Source organism: Vipera ursinii, assembly GCF_947247035.1.
Source record: "Vipera ursinii genome assembly, chromosome: W".
In the NCBI taxonomy this organism is placed as follows: domain Eukaryota; kingdom Metazoa; phylum Chordata; class Lepidosauria; order Squamata; family Viperidae; genus Vipera; species Vipera ursinii.
This window is the reverse complement of record NC_139522.1, coordinates 33510968-33535641: the sequence shown is the minus strand read 5'-3', so window position 1 is coordinate 33535641 and position 24674 is coordinate 33510968. Positions and strand designations below refer to the sequence as shown.

Below are 24674 nucleotides of genomic sequence, written 5' to 3'. Positions count from 1 at the left end.
ATCTGGTTCTTCCATCTGGCCTAGGGTCCAAATGGAAGCACATCTAAGATAAGACCCCACCTCCCCCCCATGTGCATCTTGCTCCCTTCCTTCTCATCTTTGTAAATTTTAAGCTAGTTTGATGTTACTACTGTATTTATAGCTTTGAAGGTTTAATGTTTATTGGTTTTTAATTATTGTAAGCTGCCTAGAGCAGGGGTCCCCAACCTGCGGTCTGGGGCCCACTACTGGGCTGTGGCCTCCTGGCCAGCAGGCCGCAGAACAGCCTGGCCAGTGCACACAAATGTGTGTGCCGCACTCACCCTCACTAGCGCCACCACCGCTATGCAAACAGGGCACCGCGCAGCAAAAACGGGGCACCACCACTATGCATATGGGGTGCCGCAAAAAACGTGAAACAGTGCAGTTAGCCCTCGCGCAGCAAAAATGAGGCGGTGCTAGCGAGTGTCACACGGGCACTACCACCGCCCTGTTTGCATCACGCGTGCTCATGGCCCCGTTTGTGTATTTGTGTGCGCACACGTAAAATGCTTCCCCCTCCCTTTCCCTCCGGTCCACCAACCGAGAAAGGTTGGAGACCTCTAGCCTAGCGTCACCTCCAGGTGAAATGGGTGGCATATAAGTTGAATAAATAACTAAAAATAACACTGCCGCAAGACCTTTAACAACTTCCCATCTTGAATACAAGTAGTCCTCAGGTTACAACAATTGGGAGCAAAATTGCAATTGCTAAGTGATGCGGTCATAAAGCATGAAATCATGTGATGTCACATTACTTAGCAATGACAATCCTGGCAGTCCTGGTTGCTGTTGTAACCCCAAGATGTGCAGCTTAACAATTGGGAAGAAGTGAGGGTCCCAGGTAAGGAATGCAAGGGTTGCCATACGGAACTCAGGGGAGGGCAGGAGAGGCCCAGCACAGGCCACACAGTGCTACAGGCAGGACAAAAAGCAGGAGTGAATTACCAGAGCAACCTGTGACACTTCCTGCTTGCTTCCCCATTGAATTCGCTTTGGAATGTCACAAATGGCAATTACATGACCACAGCTCCCTGTAGTCATATTTGCAAGCCGGCCACCTGGGTGCCTAGACCACAAGCACATGTCCACAGGGATAGTATAATGGCAGGAACTTTGAGGACCAATTGTACATCCAGTTTTTCAGCACTGTAACTGTTGTTGAACCAATGGACGTAAGCAGACAACTAGCCATACACAGTTTAACACTATAAAGGTGCTTTTGAACTGCATATTACCATTGTTTTTACTTCATACATTTTACTTTTCATCCTCATTGTGCTTATAATTCACGCCTTGTGCACAATGATTCATATTATTTAATGTTTATATTATTATTCAGTGATTTTCATAAAAATTCTGCATGTAATATGTTAGTTTGTTGTTGTACCCAAAAAAGAATCTAGTTTTCTAACTATTTCTCAAAAGTCTTACCCAAAGTTTCTGGAATGTTTCTCCGCTCCCTTGTTACGTCTGATAGCCTAATAATTGTCCCTTCTTTCCGTTCAGTTTTGAAACGTAACCGACCAGACTCTTCATCATCTTCTTCCTCCTCATCTGATTCTTCTTTTGTCTCTTCTTGAAACTCCAGATTTTCAATAACTGCCTGTAACAGAGGAGGACAGGATAGAATACTGACCTTCACATTTACAAGGCTTTCAAATTAAAAGAAAACTTTAAATTAGTGTGTGAAGTCCTTCATATGTAACATCATGTATGCTGCCTATATATGGTATCTAAATGACTCTAAATCACGACACTTTTATGTTTACTTCATCGTGCAATAATAAAATACCAATCTTTTCATAAATTTCACACTGTTCAAAATTATAGTACTAGGTGAAATTTCTGTACCCAATGGACTAAAATAGTATAGGAAAAGAATTGATCTAATTAACACATGCTTAAACTCAGCTGATAACAATTATGGCTAAACCACCTTATGGGTGGCTGACAGGATCTGCAGCATGCCCATTCTGCTAGATCGAGTTGTACTGCTAGAGACTCTTGAAAAAAGGCAATCTTTCAGGTAACCTGGTGCCACATACCATTACAGTAAGTATATTTAGGATCACAGCCATAACTCTTAACAAAAGTTTGGAAATCTTTCTCACTGCTCACTTCTTGTAACTGAATAACCTTCCAATAAAGCATAACCAAATAGAAAATCAGTTAATAAAATTCTTGGAACTGTAGTAGCAATAACATTTGAATGAAACCTGCTCTGGACCCAGCTATTTTAAATAATTTTCGTCCTGTCTCCAACCTTTGCTTTCTTGCGAAGGTTGTTGAGAGCATGGTGGCACGGCAGCTCCCGTTGGTCCTGGAGGAAACTGAGTATCTGGATCCGTACCAATCGGGTTTCAGGCCCGGGTACAGCACGGAGACGGCATTGGTCGCGCTGGTGGATGATCTCTGGCAGGCTCGGGATAGGGGTTATTCCTCTGTCCTGGTCCTATTAGATCTCTCAGCGGCTTTTGATACCATCGACCATGGTATCTTGCTGCGACGTCTCCGGGGGTTGGGAGTGGGAGGCACTGTTCTACGGTGGTTCTCCTCCTACCTCTTGGGCCGTTCGCAGACGGTGTTGGCAGGAGGACAGAGGTCAACCCCGAGGCCCCTTGATTGTGGGGTGCCTCAGGGGTCGGTCCTCTCTCCCCTCCTGTTCAACATCTATATGAAGCCACTGGGTGAGATCATACGTGGTTTCGGAGTGAGGTATCATCAATATGCTGATGATACCCAGCTTTTCATCTCCACTCCGAACCAACCCAGTGATGCCCTCGACGTGATGTCCCGTTGCCTGGAAGCGGTACAAATCTGGATGGGGAAGAACAGGCTCCAACTCAACCCGGCCAAGACCGAGTGGCTCTACGTATCGGCATCTTGTGTTGTCCAAGATTTACCATCTTTGGTTATGGGGGGAGAGATGTTGCCTCCCGTTGATAGGGCGCGCAACTTAGGCGTCCTCCTGGATGCACGACTCAATTTAGAACATCATATAGGAGTCGTGGCCAGGGGGGCATTTGCCCAGGTTCGCCTGGTGAGCCAGTTGCACCCCTATCTGGACCGACATGCCTTATGTACAGTCACTCATGCACTCGTCACCTCCCGTATAGATTACTGTAACGCTCTCTACATGGGGCTGCCCTTGAAGACCACCCGGAGGCTTCAGCTGGTGCAGAATGTGGCCACGCAGGTTGTGATGGGAGTATCCCGATACTCCCATATTACACCCCGCCTGCGTGGGCTGCATTGGTTGCCGGTTGCCCTTCGGGTGAGGTTCAAGGTGCTGGTTCTTACCTATAAAGCCCTACATGGCTTAGGCCCGGGATATTTACAGGACCGTCTGCTGCCAGGAACGACTTCCCATTGCCCTGTGCGCTCACACAGAGAGGGTCTCCTCAGGGTGCCGTCGGCCAGACAATGTTGGCTGGCGACCCCCAGGGGGAGGGCCTTCTCTGTTGGGGCGCCTGCCCTCTGGAATCAGCTCCCCCGAGAACTTCGGATGGCCCCAGATCTCCGGTCCTTTCATCGTGACCTAAAGACATAGCTTTTCCAACTGGCCGACCTGGACTGAAGACGGGGGTTTTAATTTTGTTTTAACTTTTATTGGTTTTTAGTGGGGCTTTGTAAATTTAATTTCTTTTAATACTTGTATTTATTGTTTTATTGTTGTTTTATTGTTGTTAGCCGCCCTGAGTCCTTCGGGAGATAGGGCGGCATATAAGTCCCATAATTAAATTAAATTAAATTAAATTAAATGGAGGGGGAGTATAGCAATTTCAGTTGGGTGACTTTGGCAAGATTCCTCTGTGCAGTCAAAGCCTTAAAATATTCTCTTACTTGGAACAGAAAGTTTGAATGATGTAAGCTATTGTCTTAATACTCATAGGCTACCTTCTTAAATTACTGAAATTAATATGTTAGGAATGATTGAACAAGAAAAAAAGATCTAATGGTGCCTTTAAGATTTTTTTTCCAGCTTCCGGTTTGCGTCACGGTGGGACGGGATGCAGGAAGGCAGGGCTCTGCCTTTCGTGCCTGATTTTTCCCTGCTGGGGCCCCTAAAAAGGGCCTAAAGTCGCCCCGAAGAGGCATTTAAGAGGAGGGGTGTCTTGTTGAACACGGAGAGACAGTGGTCTTTCCGTTCGACCCAAGAAAAGCCCTCCAAACCAGCAGGGGAAAGACCAGCTACATTCCTGTGGCCGGCCATTAGCTGCTGCAAACCGAAGGAGAAAAAAGCACTAATTAATACATCGTAAACAGCATGTTTGGAACTGGGTGAGAATATTGATCCTTTCTCTACTATTTTACAACTGAATTTCCTGGGAAAGGCTACCAAGAAGCTAAAAACCTCCAAATGTAAATGGAAGTGGTATTTTAATTTTATGGGGGACAGCAACATACAATACTGAAGTGGAAGTAATATAAAGCTACAGTTTTGATAAATTTGAGAACTGAGATAACTGTCAAGATTTTCTCTTTGAAAAAAAACCCATTGAGGTGAAACATAAGAAATCAATCCTTTGTTTTAAGAGTGGAAAATGGACTTTGAATGACATCTAGTGGTGGATTTGTGTATAGCACTATAATTTGCTTCCTGGCTGATTCATGATTCCTAGCTTGGGAGAACAGCTGGCAATAAAGGAAAATATTTTGGCACACTTATCACCCTGACCTTCTTGAATTATAAATACCTACTGAACTTGGACTTTTAACTTCAAGAGCTAGTGGGAGAGAAAGAAAAATTTGACCTTGGACTACGCCTGGCTGGGAGAGACTTTTGAGCTATTTTCAGAGAGGTTGAACATTTTGAACACTACGAACATTGTGGATTACAACCTTGTCTGATTGACAAGTTTTGGACACCTGAGACAAAGGATTACTATAAAATATTGCTTTCAGGACTGAATCTATACTTTGGAATCTATTGGATTATAAAGGATACATATAAAGACTAGAAAACTAGAGGAAACTTTGATCTACTCTTACTGAGACTGGTGATACTAACTAGAGGATCTCCAGGAATGATGCCTCAAGAAAAAACAAACACCTTTCAGAAAGAAATATATTCTATGGTACAACTAATTCACTAAACAATTGTTGAATGCAAAGAGGAAATAAAAAGAAATCATAATGAGACTAAAAACAATTTAGACAATATAAATGAGCAAATCTCCAAATTAAATCTACAACTAGAAAGTTCCCAGATAACGACTACAAAGTATGAACAAATAAACCAGAAATCAGAAGATGAAACAGAGGAAATGGATTTAGAGACAGAAGAGATAAAAGAAGGGAAATATAAATGACTATATACAAACAAAATACTGCAAGACTAAGCTATAACAATGAAAATGCAAAAGACCTTTTACCCCTTAGGTCTGCAAAATATATCTGATGGCAAAAAAGATGATTTTTAAAAATGGAATATAGAGCTGTTAGGGGAAATATCACAACTTGGCAGACAGGGAATGAAAAGAGAAATGGAGGGAGAAAGGAACTGGAAGTTGTTTAAGGAATATAAATGGGCTGAATTCCCCCCCCCCCAAAAAAAAAATACCCTACATAAATTGTCTTCCTGATGCCAAGCAATTTTTACAAAAATAGAAAGAAAATTCCTGGGTGATCAAATTGCTCTGGCTTGGAAAGCTACTTGGCAAAGAAAGAAAGAAAAAGTCATATTTAAAAAACAGAAGATTTGACCTTTTAGAGGGGGCATTGTATGTTTAAATACTTGTTTGAATACGATTAAAGAAAGGATGACCCTTAGATACAATTAGACTTTTATAATGAAAGATATGATTTAGAATTAAGATAGCATTTTCTTTTCTTTTTTTTGATATGGGAAATATGAAGATAAGAGGATTGATTTGAATAAAACTTTTAGCTATATAAATGTAATTAATATTGAGAAAATCATAACTGATAAAGATATTTCAAATACTGATGGGAAATCAAACCTTAACAAGAGCACAAAAAACAGGATATTAATGAACTGACATTATTGACTTATGAATTGATATTATTATTTGTATGTTAGTAAAATATGATGAAGATGCTTATACTTAACTCTGTATACATTAACAGTACCAAAAATTGTAACAGTGTAATGAGGGGAAAATGAAAAAAATATGGAGAAGAAAGAAGGATCAGGGGAAAAGTACTGGATTGTGTAGTATTGAACAGATTTATATTGAAGAAGTTAATGTTAAATATTTGAACCCAGACAACATGTTGTTTACTAAGCACTAAAGACTGTGATTTTTAAAAATTAATAAAACTTTTACAAAAAAAGAGATATTTTTTCCAATCCCCACAATTTTATTTCCAATCTAGAGTTCTGTATTTTCTGTTGCGGGAAGTGCCTCAACATGCTTAAAAGAATAAAAACACAGGCTTTAAATACCAAGTAAACAAACTAGGATTCTAAGAAAAACCCTAACTTGGGTGGTGAGCCCTTATTTTAAGGTGATAGAGAAAAAAAATGCCTGTCAAACAATCCAGCTAAAACTCCCACTCCTGACTTCAAAAGAAACTGAGTATGAGGTAAACCTTAAACCCAAATATAATCCCTTCCCTCAAATACAGGCAGTAAAAGCTAAGAGTGGCAGCTAACCTCTTGCATAAAAGAAAATAAATGCATCACAGAAAAATGAACTTATTGCTCAGGTAATAACTGGTCTTCTCATAGATGGCTGCCTTAAGTCACTCCAAATTTCTTGTCTCTATCTCCTAACAAGACATCTGTTCATCTGCAAGTTTTGAAATGTCAAGGATCAGAATTCTTTTGGAATGGAGACTACAGTATATAGAACTTATATTACACATTTAGCCAAGATTTAGGCTTCATCACTAACTTCTATGACTGTTTCTCCTTTGGTGCAGGGGAGAAGGAAATCAAATCAAGCAGAGAACGAGAACTTTCAACAAAACTCTGTAGACAAAGACTGACTTACAAAAATGTCACTCAAACACAACTGAGCTGTTATTTGAGGTTTTTAACATTTATTTGCAAGCAGATAGGTCATGTTTTCTATGGATTAACAATAATTCATGACAATACTGTTAGCAAATGAATGAAACTGTTTCAACTACATATAAGTAATGCTAGAAAGAGATGACTTGGTTCCCTCAAAACAACGTGAAAAAAGATCAAAGATTTTATATCAAGCAAAAGGTGCTGCAATGTGGTACAGCTAGCTCTGGAGTACTCCTAAGCCGTTTTGAATTACTGGTCACAAAGAAGAGTAAAGAAGAAAGTAAGTACTGTGCATTTCTTTCTTGTGTCAAAAGCACTACTATAGACAGGGTTAAGGAAATTCAGATATAAAAAGTAAATGGAAAGTTGGCTAATAACTGGACTGAGCTCTATTACTCCACTGCTATTTGTAAGGGCTGCTAAAAATGAGAAACAGTGGAGAAGCTGCTCAGACAGGAGTAGCATGTGCAGCGCTCATTTTCTTATCTCAAGTTTTTCCCTGAAAATGAGCATTCAGGAATGTTGACCATCCTGGTATGTAATTCTTCTAAAAGCTAACATAGGTTCATAGTTTCTCTTTATACCGACTTTAGCAATAGAAATATTGACAAAAAACAATGCCAAGGGTAAATACCAAATTGAAAATTCTATCTAAAATATTTAAATGTTTTGTTTTTAATATTTCAGATTTTCTGCAGTACCTCTTCTGACTCATTTGGAGGTGTCTGGGTATCAACAACCTCTTCTTCGGCTACATATTCTTGTTTGATTACTTGCTGCATATAATCTTCATCCTGAAAGAAATGCACAAGGAAGGCTTTCTTTTAAACTAATTTTAGTTTCTAAATATATCACTGCTTATTTATTCAGAAGGGGATGGTATATATGCAAACTTCTTGACTTGTTTGCCCTGCTTAACAGACCAGAAAGAAGTCACAAACTTATATACTTCTGTAGGTTTTCCATCTCCAGCTTTTTAAATCTATCTTAAATACAACTGATTTACATAAACCAGTGTTTATCAGTTAATCAGATTTAAATAGTGAATGGTGCTTAAGAGAAAATGTAATTAACTGTGACAACAACTATATACCTAGTTGCAACTAAAACTTACTTAGGATGAAAAGTTGGAATCTACATGGTCACAAACAGGTTATGAAGGGTGAAATGTAACATTACTTCTATGTTTAAATAACTGAGAGCTAGATCTGCACTAATTCCAAAGAGCACATTTAAAATTATATACAGTACATATGATATAGCTATTTACTTTTTGGGTCAATAGTTAATTTAGAAGATTAAAAAACCCAAGATTATAATACATGGAAATAATTACTGCAGTTTTTTTTAAAAAAAGCTAGGAAAAATTACATCTACTGATTTAAAGCATATATATCCTACTCCATAAAATGAAAATTGCTCATATTAATTCCTTTAAAATGTAGGATTTCGGTTTTATTTATCTGACTAATTTGAGAGCAATAAAATACCTGTTATTTTCCATGAACTGTACTTTCTCATTTATTGTCTTATGCGTCTAAGAATAACATACAGCATTTGATTATGTGATTTACACATAGGCTTTAAAGCAAATATAAAGGACCATTTACCATATCCATTTACATTTGCCAAAGTTTTTTAATTGAGAAATACTTCTAATAAATGGTAATAAATGTATTCTCATTTCAACTCAGGGCAATTGATCCAGCAAACCACTGAAACTATATAGATTTGATCCCCTGCTAATTTTGTACATTTGCCCACTGACAAAGAAATGATCAGTTTATAATTTTAACGGTAGGTTTATTTTAACGAGAGACAGAATAACAACAAAAAAATCCAGAAAAACACATTTCTAAAAAGTTATAAATTGATTTGCATTTTAATGAGTGAAATAAGTATTTGATCCCCTATCAATCAGCAAGAGTTCTGGCTCCCAGGTGTCTTTTATACAGGTAATGAGCTGAGATTATGAGCACTCTCTTAAAGGGAGTGCTCCTAATTTCAGTTTGTTACCTGTATAAAAGACACCTGTCCACAGAAGCAATCAATCAATCGGATTCCAAACTCCACCATGACCAAGACCAAAGAGCTGTCCAAGGATGTCAGGGACAAGATTGTAGACCTACAGAAGGCTGGAATGGGCTACAAGACTACTGCCAAGCAGCTTGGTGAGAAGGTGACAACAGTTGGGGCAATTATTTGCAAATGGAAAGCACATGTACAGGCCTGTCTGAAGCTTGCCAATGAACATCTGAATGATTCAGAGGAGAACTGAGTGAAAGTGTTGTGGTCAGATGAGACCAAAATCGAGCTCTTTGGCATCAATTCAACTTACCGTGTTTGGAGGAGGAGGAATGCTGCCTGGGACCCCAAGAACACCATCCACACCGTCAAACATGGAGGTGGACACATTATGCTTTGGGGGTACTTTTCTGCTAAGGGGACAGGACAACTTCACCACATCAAAGGGACGATGGACGGGGCTATGTACCATCAAATCTTGGGTGAGAACCTTCTTCCTTCAGCCAGGGCATTGAATATGGGTTGTGGATGGGTATTCCAGCATGGCAATGACCCAAAACACATGGCCAAGGCAACAAAGGAGTGGCTCAAGAAGAAGCACATTAAGGTCCTAGAGTGGCCTAGCCAGTCTCCAGACCTTAATCCCATAGAAAATCTGTGGAGGGAGTTGAAGATTTGAGCTGCCAAAAGTCAGCCTCAAAACCTTAATGACATGGAGAGGATCTGCAAAGAGGAGTGGGACAAAATCCCTCCTGAGATATGTGCAAACCTGGTGGCCAACTACAAGAAACGTCTGACCTCTGTGATTGCCAACAAGGGTTTTGTCACCAAGTACTAAGTCATGTTTTGCGAAGGGGTCAAATACTTATTTCACTCATTAAAATGCAAATCAATTTATAGCTTTTTTGAAATGCGTTTTTCAGGTTTTTTGTTGTTGTTATTCTTTCTCTCACTGTTAAAATGAGTGAGCAGAACATGAATCACTTTGGAATATTAGCACCTTAAAGATGTCTTTAGCAGGTCAATGAACTTTTCACCTTTGAAGGACTATCAGATCTTGTCTAAAGCCTGGTTAAATGCTTTTGCATTAAGTACTTCTAACAACTGGCACTGCGGCTCCACCACACAAAGCTGTTTTCTTCCTTAAGGATACAATCTTCAAGGTCATGATTCTCAACAGAAGGACAAAAGAGCATTACCTACAGTTCAACACAAATTTTGTCACAGTTTAGATAAAGAAATTGGCAGTCAGTGATAATACGTCTAATTTTGCTCTGGTCCCAAGAGAGGTAAACAGATTTCAAATCAGTTTAAAAACTTAAGCATTGTAGCAATGTTATCTCAAAAACTAAAATAGTAGAAAAAAACTCACTGGAAATTCATCTAGAGGTTCATTGATTTCAAGATCCAGCACTTCATCGTTATAATTCTCTTCTTCACCCTGGTCTTCCCCATAGCCTATTTGGTCTTCTGTCAACTCAGCCTCTTGGCCTTCATACTGTTCTTCTGAATACTCCTCTGCATATTCTTCAGGAACATCTGATTTGTCATAAATAATTTCATCTTCTCCGTGTTCATACTCTGAGTCTTGTTCAATGGATGGGTCATTAGCATTCTCTGAGAGCTCAAATGATGTAACCATGCTAGATGCAGCATTAAGACTCACAGTGACATCTTGAGTACTACAATACAGCAAAAAAAAAGATTGTTTTTAATTTAAACCAACACATTAATACTAAGCACATGGATTTTGCATGGAATGCAAGTCTCCACATTAACTAGAAAAAAATTCTCTACAAGGAGCTGCCCTTGAAAAGTATATGGAAGCTTCAATTGGTACAAAATGCAGCAGCCCACATGGTTTTGTGCTGGCCTAGGTTTGCATGTGTCACCTCTCCTGCAGGAGCTGCATTGGCTGTTGATTTGCTTCCAGGTCCAATTCAAGGTGCTGGTTGTCACCTTAAAACCCTACATGGCTTGGAACCAGGTTATTTGAAAGACCGTCTTCTCCCAGTCACATCTACCTGACCTACCAGAGAGGGGAGGCAGGGAAAGTTGCAGGTCTCCTCTCCTAAGGAGGTACAACTAGTGGGACCAAGAAGAATGGCCTTCTCCATGGTGGCTCCCTCCCTTTGGAACATCATCCCCACAGAGATTAGACTGGCCCCCACTTTGAAACTCTTCCACAAGGCCCTGAAGACCTGGTTTTGCCAATGGGCCTGGGGAACCCCAAGTGGGACAGAGCTCATCAAATGGCTTGTTTGACTGACTGTCGCCAGGGGGGTGGGGGGTTGGGTTATCACTTTTTATTGTTTTTAATATGAGAATTTTATCTTTGTAAGCTGCCTGGAGTCACTGAGAATGAGTTGGGCAGCCATACAAATTTCCTTAAATAAATAAATAAATTTGATTTCATGCCACAAACTCATAATATGCATATTTATATTACTGTTTATCACCAACTGTAGACTATTTGACCAAAGTGATCAAAGCAACCACACAGTGCATTCAGAAAGTATTCAGACCACCCTTCACTTTTCAATTGTTATGCTGCAGCCTGATTCTACAGTTGCTGGAATTCATTTTTTTTCTCATTAAACTACACTCAGTACCACATAATGACAAAGTGAAAACATAATTTTAAAAAATGTCTGTAAATCTATTTTAAAAACTGAAATATTACATTAGCATAAGTATTCAGACCCTTCACTCAGTACTTTGTTGAAGCATCTATGACAGCAATTACAACCTTGAGTCTTTTGGGGTATGACGCAACAAGCTTTGCACACCTGGATTGGGGGATTTTGTGCCATTCTTCCTTGCAAATCCTCTCAAGCTCAATCAGGTAGGATGGCGACCGTCGGTGGACAGCCATTTTCAGGTCCCTCCACAGATGTTCAATAGGGTTCAAGTCAGGGCTCTGGCTGGGCCACTCTAATACATTTACAGAGTTGTCCCTAAGCCACTCCTGTGTTGTCTTGGCTGTGTGCTTAGAATCGTTGTCATGTTGGAAAGTGAACCTTCAGCCCAGTCTGAGATCCTGAGTGCTGTGGAATAGGTCTTCATTGAGGATATCCCTGTACTTTGCTCCATTCAGCTTTCCCTCAACCCTGACTAGTCTTCTCAGTCCCTGCTGCTGGAAAACACCCCTACAGCATGATGCTGCCACCACCATACTTCACTGTTGGGATGATATTGGGCAGGTGATGAGCTGTGCCTGGTTTCCTCCAGACATAACATTTAGAATTGAGGCCAAACAGTTCAATCTTGGTTTCATCAGACCAGAGAATCTTGTTCCTCACAGTCTGAGAGTCCTTCAGGTGCTTTTTTGCAAACTCCAAGCGGGCTTTCATGTGTTTTGCACTGAGGAGAGGCTTCTGTCTAGCCACTCTGCCATAAAGCTCAGATCAGTGGAGGACTGCAGTGATGGTTGTCCTTCTGGAACTCCGTCCCATCTCCACACAAGATCTCTGGAGCTCAGTCAGAGTGACCGTTAGGTTCTTGGTCACCTCTCTTACTATGGCCCTTCTCCCTCAATTGCTCAATTTGACCGGGTGACCGGCTCTTGGAAGAGTCCTGGTTGTGCCAAACTTCTTCCATTTGAGAATTATGGAGGCCACTGTGCTCTTAGAAACTTTCAGTGCAGCAGAAAGTTTATTGAAGCCTTCCCCAGATCTGTGCCTTGCAATAATCCTGTCTCTGAGCTCTGCAGGCAGTTCCTTTGCCCTCATGGCTTTTGCTCTGCTACAGTGTGCATTGTCAGCTGTGCGGCCTTCTATAGAGAGGTGTGTGCCTTTCCAAATCATGTCCAGTCAATTTAATTTACCACAGGTAGACCCCAATCAAGGTGTAGAAACATGTCAGCAACTATCAAGAGAAATGGGAGGCACCTGAGCTAACTTTCAAGTGTTGTTGCAAAGGGTCTGAATACAGATAGTCCTTGACTTACAACACTTTGCTTAGTAATCATTCAAAGTTACAATGGCACTGAAAAAAGTGACTTATGACCATTTTTCACATTTATGACCGTTGCAGCATCTCCATGGTCACGTGATTTACATTTGTATGCTTGACAACTGACTCACATTTATGGTGGTTACAGTGTCCTGGGTCATGTGATTACTTTTTGCAACCTTCTGACAAGCAAAGTCAATGGGGAAACCAGATTCACTTAACAACCGTGTTACTAATTTAACAACTGCAGTGAATCACTTAACAAATGTGGCAAGAAAAGTCATAAAAAGGGACAAAAATCACTTAATGAATTTAGCAACATAAATTTTGGACTCATTTGTGGTTGTAAGTTGAGGACTACCTGTACTTATGCCAATGTGCAGTTTTAAAACCCAGGCTAACAAATATGGTGGAGCAGTGGGCTAATGCCTCCTTAAGTAACACCAGCTGCCTGCAATCAGTGCAGGTTCGAGTCCCACCAGGCTCAAGGTTGACTCAGCCTTCCATCCTTCCGAGGTAGGTAAAATGAGGACCCAGATTGTTGAGGGCAATTAAGCTGACTTTGTAATAATGCCGCTTGGGGGGGTGTATGAAAGCCCTAATCAGCAGGCATATACATAGAATGAAGGCTACTGCTAAGCTTGTAAGCCGCCCTGAGTCTTCGGAGAAGGGCGGGATATAAATGGAATTAAAATAAATAAATAAATAAAAATATGCAGAAGGTGATCAGCATCTATTTTCCACTTAGTGCAACATTAGTTATCCTTTATACAAGCTGCATTAATACTGCCAAGCACCAATGTTTTAGATTTACAAATTACTGTAATAAAATATTTTTAAACAGGGTATGCCTTAATACAGGGCTTTTCAACCAGTGGTACGCGTACCACCGGTTGTACGCGAGCACATGGCTGGTGGTACGCGTGGGACCGGTTGAACAGCACTATAAAAAAAGGTTAAAAAAAAAGTAAAAAGCGTTTTTTTACTAACTTGCTTTCAGCTGCATTCCGTTTCTCCATTCGCTTCTTTTCGTGTATTTGTGGGACAAAAAAAGTTCCATGAGACTTTCTAACTTCTCGCGAGATCTCGTGAGAAGTTAGAAAGTCTCACGGAACTTTTGTTTCTTTTTTACCATAGTCCCACAAACACGTAGCGAAGGGGAGAAGCAGAGAAACAGAATGCAGCTGAAAGCAGGTTAGTAAAAAAATGCTTGGGGGTGGTGAGGGCATCTGGGCGGGGGTGGGGGCTGGCAGAACCTGGCTACGCTTGTTCCATCCAGACGTCTTTTGCGCTCACCGAATGAAGGGAGGGAGCCCTGTCTTTCCTCCTGAACGCTCAAACAGGGTTTCTGCGGGGTCTCCACTGCAGGGGGGTCCATGCCTGCAGCCACGAGGACGCCACTGGGATTCCCCTCCCCACAGCGTGATGCCGGATCCGCCCTCTGCAGAGAGCTCCCAGCGTTCCACTGGCCTCCCGGAGTGGTCAGGGCTGGTTCCAGGCTCGCCACCCCCCTCCTGCTCTCTCTGGGAGGCCAGCAGAACACCGGGAGCCTTTCCCCCGTTCTCCTCACCGGCAACCCCCTGTAGAGCTCCATCAGCGACATGGCTGGGCGCACAGCCGAAGGGGCGCAAAGTGGCGGAGGTTAGTCTGCAGGCAGCCCCGGAGCTGGAGGGGGGTGCACAGGCAGTGCAGTTCCGACAGCCGGCGCGCCCCGCGAAGTGCCCGCGACCTTTGCTCGGCCTCGGCCGGACTTCTCTACCTGGTGGCCAACGAAGGGCGGCAGGTGGGCGGGGAGGAGCCGCCGCTGCCCAGCAAGGCGAGCAGGGCAGGGCAGGCGCCGCTCCCTCGTGGCCAGGTAGGGGAGGCACCGAGCCCAGCAGGGGAAGGCAGCTGCCCGGCTCCGCTTCCCTACGTTCGCTTGGTTGGCACCGCTCGCCCTCTGCCAGCTGAGCCCGGGAAAACAGAGCGTGCCACCCCCAACGGGCCTCACAGTAGCGCAGCCGAGCTGTGGAGGGCCGGGCCAGATGCCCTTGGCTGTTCGCCCCCAGAGCACTCCCAGGCGCCTTTTCCTTGAACTCCCCGGCCAAAGCCGCGCTTTTGCTCCCGGCCCTCTTGGCTTCCGCGGAGGGTCCCAAGGCAGCGCGGCAGGTGGCGTTCCTCTCCTGCGAATAGGGCACGGAGGGAGGGAGAGGCAGGGCAGGTGCTGCTCCCTCATGGCCAGGTAGGGGAGGCGGCCGCCCGGCTCCGCTTCCCTGCGCTTGCCTGGTTGGTGCAGGTGGGACCTCTGGGCAGGCGCCCTTTCCTTGAACTCCCTGGCCAAAGCCGCGCTTTCGCTCCCAGCCCTCTTGGCTTCCGCGGAGGGTCCCAAGGCAGCGCGGCAGGCAGCATTCCTCTCCTGCGAATAAGGCCGGGAGCAACACGCTGGGCAAAGCGGGGCTCTCTGGAGTGGGGAGATGCATCCTGCGCCTCAGTCCCATCTTTTTTCCTCACACACACACACGCCCCTTTTCCCAGCCAGGATCAAAAAGAGGAGCAACCCCGAGTCTCTATCTGTCAGGTAGTAAGGTGGCATCCTGACGTCCCCAGAGAAACCCCCTTGTCCTTCCTTTTTTTTAACTCCCCTGGAGGGATCTGTCAGACAATTTTACTGGCTGACCAAATGGGGAGGGAGGGAAATGAAAAGTATGTGGATGGGGAAGGGAAGGAAAAGAAATAAATGGATGAAAAAGGGAAGGGAAGAAAAGGAAAGGGAAGAGAGAAATGTGAGAGAAAGCAAGGAAGAAGAGCAAGTAGGGAAAAGAGAGGGAGAAAGGTGAGGAAAGAAGGAAAGAAAAAGGAAAGGGTAGAAAGTGAGAGGAAGGAAGGAAGGAAGGAAGGAAGGAAGGAAGGAAGGAACAATGGGAGAGAGGGAGGGAAGACACCCACCCCAGTCTTACCCCCCTCTACCAGAGACCCACGGATTCCCCCCCCCACAGGCACCCTGCAACCTGAGTGATGAGCTGGCCACGCCCCCCTCAGCCATTGACTTTGCTTGTCAAAAAGTTGCAAAAGGTGATCACGACCCTGGGACACTGAACGTCATAAGTATGAATCAGTTGCCAAGCATCCAAATGTAAATCACATGACCCTGGGGATGCTGCAAGCCGTAAGTTTGAAAAATGGTCATAAGTCACTTTTTTCAGTGCCGTTGTAACTTCGAACAGTCACTAAGTGAATTGTTGTAAGTCGAGGACTACCTGTACTTTATCATTTTTTCCCTTTTTTGCGGGGGGGTCAACTTTTTGACACCTTGCTGTCAAAAAGTGGTACAATAGGCGAAAAGGTTGTAAAGCCCTGCCTTAATATACTTCAATATGGAGGAATTTGCATTTAGTCCTTATGAGCATCAACATCTCCTATTTGAATTGTGTCCTTAATAGGTCCTATATAAAATTTGAAGAGCAATTTTCTGACAAAAATGTCCATAAAGACCTATAAATTCAGTCAATTAAAAAAGAATAGTTGAGGGGGTTTGCCAATAAAACATACCAACTTTCAATGCATAAAGTAATGATTCTCTAAGAGTTTCTTTTTACTCTCTGTCCAAAAACTATATTTTTTTTGTTTGTTTATATCCTGTCTGCCCTTCAGGAACTCAAAGCAGCATATGGGGCACTCCCTCCTTTATTTCCCTCACCACACACAACTATAACCCTGGGAGGTAGGTTGGGATGAGACAGTGTGATTGATTCAAAGTCACCCAGCGTAATGCCATAGCTGAGGCTGGAACTAAACTTGGATCTTCCCAATGCGATTTTAATTGGTCATTCACAAAAAACATGGCATGCAAAAGTCATGGAAATGAACAAATTAGAAGGCAGTAACAGCCAGACAGGTTTCAAAGATGCAGTTCTGTCCTGGCTGTAAAGTTAGTGAGACCACAATTCAACTGTTATAATGAGTTGTGCCTGTCAGTCCCCTCTGAGCAAGCTGATTCCTGAATAAGGAGTTCAGTGTCAGAATTGTTCTGTTGTTATATAGCTTTCTCAATTATAAACATACTTTTATATGGCATTTGCTACAGTATACTTTAATTAACAGGCAGAACTGATTCAAGACAATTATAACTACCAATAAAAGAGAATACTTGTAGCTCAGGGTTGAACTATGTGGTCCTTGGTGCTCTCAGAGCTTGGTTGAACCAAGCTCAGAGAGCACCAAGGGCCCCACAGTTATTAAACTTCTTATAAAACATCAGAGGTTGAACAATTGTGCAAAGGAGAAAGAAGTGAGATCAATTCTTTGCTTTAATATATCAGGCGATACTGCTATCAATCAATCAGAATAGAGCTTGGATAAGGACCTTGGAGGTCTTCTAGTCCAGTGCCCTGCTCAAGCAGGAGACCCTATACCAGACATGTCAAACTCGCGATGTCACGTGACATTGTGCAACGTATCGGGACAGTTTTGCCATTGCCGGCAATGGGGTGGGCATGGCTTCCGGATGATGCGTCCGGCCCGCGGGCCAGCAGTTTAACACCCCTGCCCTATACCATTTCAGACAAACGACTGTCCAGTCTCTTCTTAAAAACCTTCAGTGATGAAGCACCCACAACGTCTGAAGGCAAGCTGTTCCACTGGTTAATTGTCCTCACTGTTAGGAGGTTTCTCCTTAATTCCAGGTTGCTTCTCTCCTTGATTCTCTAGGACTAATTTCAATCACATTGATCTATATTGTTTTTCTCTATGACTGTACATATTTCAGTATGTTCATTTGATTGTATAATAATGTTTCATAAAAATTGCAAGTGTTTTGATACAACAAGAGTTCTGAAGCCCACTGTACTGCCACAACTGCTTAACACAAAGCAGAAGACAACTTAGAACACTTCAGGGGAAACTCTTAAACAAGCCCTCAAAAGAAAAATCATGCAAAGGTTGACTGGTTGAATGATCTTATTTTCCCCCACCTACAAGTAGATGGGAAAAGATATAAGTATATTCAAAATGAACAAGAAGGTAAAAAGATAAAATATACTGACAATGTACCCAAGATATTCAACATGACAATTCAATTAAAAAACAGAATTGTACAAATGTATTCTTAATGCAAATGAATAAAACAGCAGTTGTTAATTCAACTTTGCAGTTAAGATTATGCATACATGTAGCAGACCAGGCATCCTGTTTCTTCTTGGAGGCATTTTAGCACAGATATTTTTTTAATCAGCTACACTTACTAACAATTACATGCCTAATACTTACATGAAAGAAAAGTTATATAATTATTTGTGTTATTTTTATTAAATTTTTATGCCACCCATCTCCCCTACAAGGTGAATATAGCAATAGCACTTAGACTTATATACCGCTTCACAGTGCTTTATAGCCCTCTCTAAGTGGTTTACAGTCAGCATATTGCCCCCAACAATCTGGGTCCTCATTTTACCGACCTCAGAAGCATGGAAAGCTGAGTCAACCTTGAACCAGTGAGGATCGAACCCGACAGTTGCAGAATTAGCCTGCAACACTGCATTCTAACCACTGCGCCACCACGACTCCTATAAATAGAGTTTTTCATTAAAATAGCTATTCCTAAAGTTTTCCTAGAAGCAATTAAATTTGTGGAGTTTACCACAGTTCTGAAAAAATGCATCTGGGAAATCAGGTCCTATACTACCATTATTTTCTGTTTTAATACTCAGCCAAACATGAGTTGAATTCCTATTCATATACTTGCACAGAAACAACAATGTTCGTGTATCACTTTTGGAGCCTCAAATGTTAATGCATTTATCCCTAATAGCACATTATATGTGCTATTCTATCATAGGAATAAAAATAACTAATCTGAATGTAATGATCTAGAAAACAAGTTACATTATTTGGTACACAAACCTGTAATGTTGATCCTCTTCATTATCGCTTTGCAGAAGATCATCATTCAGTTCTTCATCTGATATATCTGACTGAGTCTAAAATTGGAAAAAAACAAACAACCCTTGAACTGATTTTAGAAGCTTGTAAAAGGCCATAAATTTCCTTTATTTTGAATGAATGAATGAACCTTTATTGTCAAAGTACAACCATGTATATACATTGAGATTGGCTGAGCCTCCCTTTGTGCCCCCACCAACTCAGTGACACAAACCCTCCATCTTATTACACCATGTGAGCTAATTGCACAACACACCGGCCTCGCAAGTCAATCATGCATAAAGTTTATAAAATTATTTCCCGTTCAAAAGCCTAACAGCCCATGGATAAAAGCTGTTCTTCAGCCTGTTGGTACGGCTGGCTATACTCCTATATCTCCTACCCGATGGTAGGAGAGTAAAGAGATACCGACCAGGGTGTGAGTCATCCCTGAGAATTTTCCTCACTCTTCCAAGGCAGCGAGCCCTGGCGATGTCATCCAGTGGTGTCAGGGGACAGCCCACAATGTCATGTGCTGTGCTCACCACCCTCTGTAATACTTTCTTATCCACGGCTGTCAGACCAGCATACCAAACCACAATACAGTACGAGAGGATGCTCTCTATAGTAGACCGGTAAAAGAGGGTCATTAGCCGTTGTTCTACCCTGTTCTTCCGCAAGACCCTGAGGAAGTGAAGTCTCTGTTGGGCCTTTCTGACCACCTGGGTTGTATTAACTTTCCAGGTAAGATCTTCACAGAGGCAGACTCCCAGAAATTTAAAGGAGGAAACTCTCTCCACACAGCCCCCCCACCGATGTAAAGTGGGGCAGGTTCCTCCTTTTTCCTCCGGAAGTCTAGCACCATCTCTTTCGTCTTGCCGATGTTCAGGTGCAAGTTGTTGTTGAAACACCATATGGATAGTTTTTGTACCTCCCCCCTGTATGCTGTCTCATCCCCACCTGTAATAAGACCCACTACAGTAGTATCATCTGCAAACTTAATTATTGCAGTAGATGGGTCGGATGACACACAATCATATGTGTACAATGAGTACAGGTAGCAGCTAAGCACACAGCCCTGTGGCAAGCCGGTGCAAAGCTTCAGGGGGGTGGATAAAGCAGACCCGACCCTCACTGTTTGTAACCGGTCCCTGAGAAAGTCTTGAATCCAATCGCAGATGGAGGGGGAAAATTTCAAGTCAGTCAGCTTTTCAATGAGAGTGCTCGGCAAAATGGTGTTGAAAGCCGAGCTATAATCAACAAAAAGCATCCTGACATAACTTCCAGGTTTCTCAAGATGACTTGCTACAGAGTGTAGAGCAGTAGCTATGGCATTGTTTGTCAACCTGTTCCTCCTCTAGGCAATTTGATGTTTGTTGAAATCCAGTGGGAGGCATGTCCTAAGATGTTGGAGAACCAGTCTTTCGAAGCATTTCATGACTACAGATGTTAACGTAACAGGTCTGTAGTCATTCAGGCACTCAACTGCAGTTTTCTTTGGGACTGGGACAATGGTAACTGCTTTCAAGCACGATGGTACACATGCCGTTTGCAAGGAGATGTTAAAGATCCTTGTCAGGACCCCTGCTAATTGGTCGGCAGTTCTTAACCACTATCCCCAGCACCCCATCTGGGCCCACAGCTTTGCTGGGATTCACAGACTTCAATACAGTCCTTACTTGGTCTTCAAACAGGGTGAGTTGCTGAGAATCAGAAGGCCAGCCAGCAGAGGCTACGGGGTCTGGTCTTTTCACCTCGTAGCGAGCGAAGAAGATATTCAGCTCCTCTGCCAACGAGGCATCGGTATTAACCGTGTTCCTCATACTGCCCTTGTGGTTGGTTAAGTGCTGCAGTCCCTGCCACACTTGCTTCGGATTGTTGTCTGCTAGGTGGTTCTCCACCTTGTGTTTATATTGTTGTTTTGCCATCCTAATGCCTCTTCTGAGATTTACCCTGGCCTCTCTGTATGTGTCCCTGTCCCCTGCCTTAAAGGCAGAATCTCGGGCTCTCATGAGTGTTCGTACCTCTGCAGTCATCCAGGGTTTGCAGTTCCCGTAAACTCTAATGCACTTTTCTGTTGTCACACTATCAGTGCATGTTTTAATATAAGAGAGTATGGCATCCGTGTATGCATTCAGGTCTTGATCTTTGAATACACTCCAGTCAGTGGTTTCAAAGCAGTCCTGCAACTGACTGAGAGCACCCACTTGGCCAGGTTTTGACCCTTTTCGTGACTGCCCGAGTTCTTTTCCTGAGAGGCACATACTTTGGGCACAACAGAAGTGAAAGATGGTCGGATGTACCCAGGTGGCAGAAGAGGGAATGCTCTGTATGCCTGTTTCAGATTAGAGTACACGTGGTCTAAAGTGTTCTTCCCTCTGGTGGAAAATTGCACATACTGTACAAACTTGGGGAGAACTGTCTTCAGACAAGCTTGATTGAAGTCCCCAGCCATGACAAGAGCGCCCTCTGGGTGAGTTTGCTGCTGCCTGGTGATGTCATACAGCTTGGAAAGTGCCCTGCTGACATTGGCATCAGGTGCAATGTAAACAGCTGTAATAATTACCACAGTAATTTCTCTAGGCAGATAAAAAGGCCTACATATGACAGTCATCAGTTCCACATCTGGGGAGCAATATGTGAAGTATTATCTGTGAAGTATCCAGTCTTGAAAGAGGAAATCTGACACTAGATTCTTCCTCTTCTGTCTCCCTCAATTACTTTCTTCTGGATCTGGAAACAATAATTCCCAGAAGGGATCTGTGGTAGGCAGACAAGATAAAAGCTGTCCTGAATCCAAGAATCTCTTCACTCAGCCCACCTCACAGACATGTTGCTGTTGTGGGGAAAAACAGTTTTAGTACTATACTTAGACACAAATTAATAAAAATGAACTGATAACAAACAGCCAAGGCTCCAACAGAGCATTTGGAGTTCTTTACTGGAACAGCAGGAGACAGATGATTCTAAACAGTCAGGAGCTGCACTGTTGTAGTTTAATACAAAGTTAAGTAATCAAATTATTTCCCCATATATGCAAGCCTATACTTTAAACAGAGGGACGCGGTAGCTCAGTGGGTTAGGACGCTGAGCTTGTCGATCAGAAGGTCAGCAGTTTGGCGGGTCGAATCCCGAGTGCCGCGTAACAGAGTGAGTGCCTGTTACTCGTCCCAGCTTCTGCCAACCTAGCAGTTCGAAAGCATGTAAAAATGCAAGTAGAAAAATAGGGACCACTACGGTGGGAAGGTAACAGCGTTCTGTGCGCCTTTGGCGTCTGCTCATGCCGGCCACATGTCCACAAAGACGTCCTCAGACAAGTGCTGGCTCTTCGGCTTTGAAACGGAGATGAGCACCGGCCCCTAGAGTTGGAAATGACTAGCACGCATGTGCGGGGGAACCTTTACCTTTATACTTTAAACAGACAGATTTACCTTTTTGCCAGTCAATAAATCTTCTCCTAGTAAGTCATCATCTAATTCACTAGAAAAAAAAAGAGATACAGTAATCAATTCTTCAAAACAGTCACAAAAATGCAGCAGTTTCTTTGTCAGTACCATTCTACTTTACCCAAAATATACTTGAAGATCTCAACAGCAATGCAGACTAAAAAGAGGGTAACCTCATTTTTCAGAAAATGAAAGAGACACATTTCTACACTTAAGTCAACTAAAGCAGAGAAACAGAATTGCCTGAGCATGGGGTTTGGACTAGAACAGGGGTCCCCAACTACTGGTCTGTGGACTGGCACCAGTCCGTGGCATGCCAGAAACTGGGCCGCACAAACAAGTGAAGCCCCATCCATGGGATGCAGGCAGCACACAAAACCATGCCCCTGCCAGTCCTCAGGAAAACCTCTCCATGGAACTGGTCCCTGGTACCCAAAAGGTTGGGGGCCACTGGACTAGAAGACCTCCAAAGTCCCTTCCAACTGTGTTATTCTGTAATTCTGCTAAATGTAAGTTAGAATTCTGATTAATTCCAAAGAAAGACAGTTTCTACTTCAATAGCACACTAATTCACTCTGAATTCTCTGAAACATTTTCTCCCACTAACACCTAACAAAGCTGAAGTGTACCAAGTCAACAACCAAGTCTAATTCAAAAGTGTGATTTGTTTTAATTCTTTACAAGATAAGCTACTTTTTACAGCATAAACCTTTTTAATGAAAAAATGTAAATTTGTTCTGCATAAAGATAGTTGGTAAAATCAGCATACTTCAGGCACATTATGCAAAGACCTAGTTCTCTGGATAAGACTGGGACAGTTAGAAGGAAAGAGAAGAGGATGCCAAGCAGCAAAGTGGACAGACTCAGTTACAGTGGATATAAGTACACTGTTGGGAGACCTGAAAGACCAGGTTAGGGACAGATTCTCAAGGAGAAAATCTATGTGGTCACTAACAGTCAACAGTGATTTGATGGCACATCATCAAGGATCAGCCAAAGGAAGATTGTTAAACTTAATTAACCCAAGTGATACATGATCTGAGAGTGCATGACATTTCAATCATTACCTTGCCACAGTCAGATTAATAAATAGTTATCATAGAATTAACAAGCATCATGGAATTCCATATAGACTAGAGGAAGGACCTACAGGTAGTCCTCAACCTATGACCATAATAGAGCCTGCACATTACGGTCATAAATTATGACAGTTGTAAATATGGTCATCTAGGTGACCAATCCAATTTTACAGACTTTATTTGCAGTGGTCATTAAGCGAATACCATGGTTGTTAAGTGAACCTGTTTGCTATTGGACATTTTTGCTGAAAATTGGAAGTAAACACTAGTTTTCAGAAAATCTTTTGTAAATCAAGGTAAAGTGTTAGCGGGACTGTCAGGTGCAACAAATCAGGAGCCAAGATAGAGTTCAAAAATACTACAAATTTGTTCCATGCTACCTATGTACAAGAATATGACCTATTAATGCTCAAGGCAAATTGACACTAGATAAGAGTCAGCGGAATTCAAGAGGGGCTGGACTTAGGTCTCTTGTAGGAGCAGAGCGACTCCAAACAGATGAAGTGTTTGACCCCTCCCTCAGACTCAGCCTGGTCATTTCCTACATCATTTCCCCCTCCAACCTAGTGCCCCCCTCCTCCATGGGCTCTTCAGAGCTGCTGTCCCCCTCCTGCATAGTCTCTTGAAAGTCTGAGTTCTCATGGAAAATTTGCAAGGGCAGTGTTCTGTTCCAGACCATTCCTGTTTGCATGTCAAGGACAACCCCTTTTCTTTTTAAATCAATAGGCTGGAAAAAAAACCAACCCTTTTATTTATATACAGTTCAAAATAATTAAGTCCTCAAAACAAAAAGCAGCAGAATATTTTCCTTAGCAAATAAATGGTTCAAACAGCAAAAACAAGAGGTAAACAAGAAGCTCAGCAAGAACACAAACAGACCAGGATTTCCTTTGGAGTTCTATGAACGGTTGCCTTCAGCAACCAGCACCGCCCACACCTTAACCTTTTATTAGCAGCCCCAAGACGTGGCTTCTCAATGCCATCTCCTCATAGACTTTCTCTGGTCTGCTCTGCTAAGCTGCCTTCTACTTCAAGTGTCTCTAAATAGATTCATCTGTGAAGAGTCCGAGTCCTCACACAGCTGAGCCTCATACAGAACACGAATGGAGGGGCCCGGCTGTTCCTCTGACTGAGAGTCCTGTAATGCCTCAGAGCCTCCCTCCAACACCGAAGGCTCTCCAAACCCCTCCTCCTCCTCCTCAGATTCCTCGGACTCAGCTGCTGGGAGCACAGGCTGACATGGAATCTCAACACTATCCCGCACCGCAGGGC

General features: G+C 42.7%; 1 protein-coding gene across 4 annotated transcripts in view; it reads right to left on the bottom strand.

Annotated features, from left to right (window-relative positions):
• LOC310648253 (RNA-binding protein 33-like) overlaps positions 1-24674 on the bottom strand; it is a 265966-nt gene that overhangs the window by 195939 nt on the left and 45353 nt on the right. For 3 of the 4 annotated variants that reach the window (XM_083375996.1, XM_083375998.1, XM_083375997.1), the window contains exons 3-7: positions 22309-22357; positions 18860-18936; positions 10401-10710; positions 7705-7797; positions 1453-1624 (exon numbers count right to left, since the gene is read on the bottom strand). In XM_083375996.1, coding sequence (XP_083232122.1) covers positions 1453-1624; positions 7705-7797; positions 10401-10710; positions 18860-18936; positions 22309-22357 — 701 coding nt within the window. The remainder of the gene's footprint in view (positions 1-1452; positions 1625-7704; positions 7798-10400; positions 10711-18859; positions 18937-22308; positions 22358-24674) is intronic. The other variant, XM_083375999.1, reaches the window with a different exon arrangement.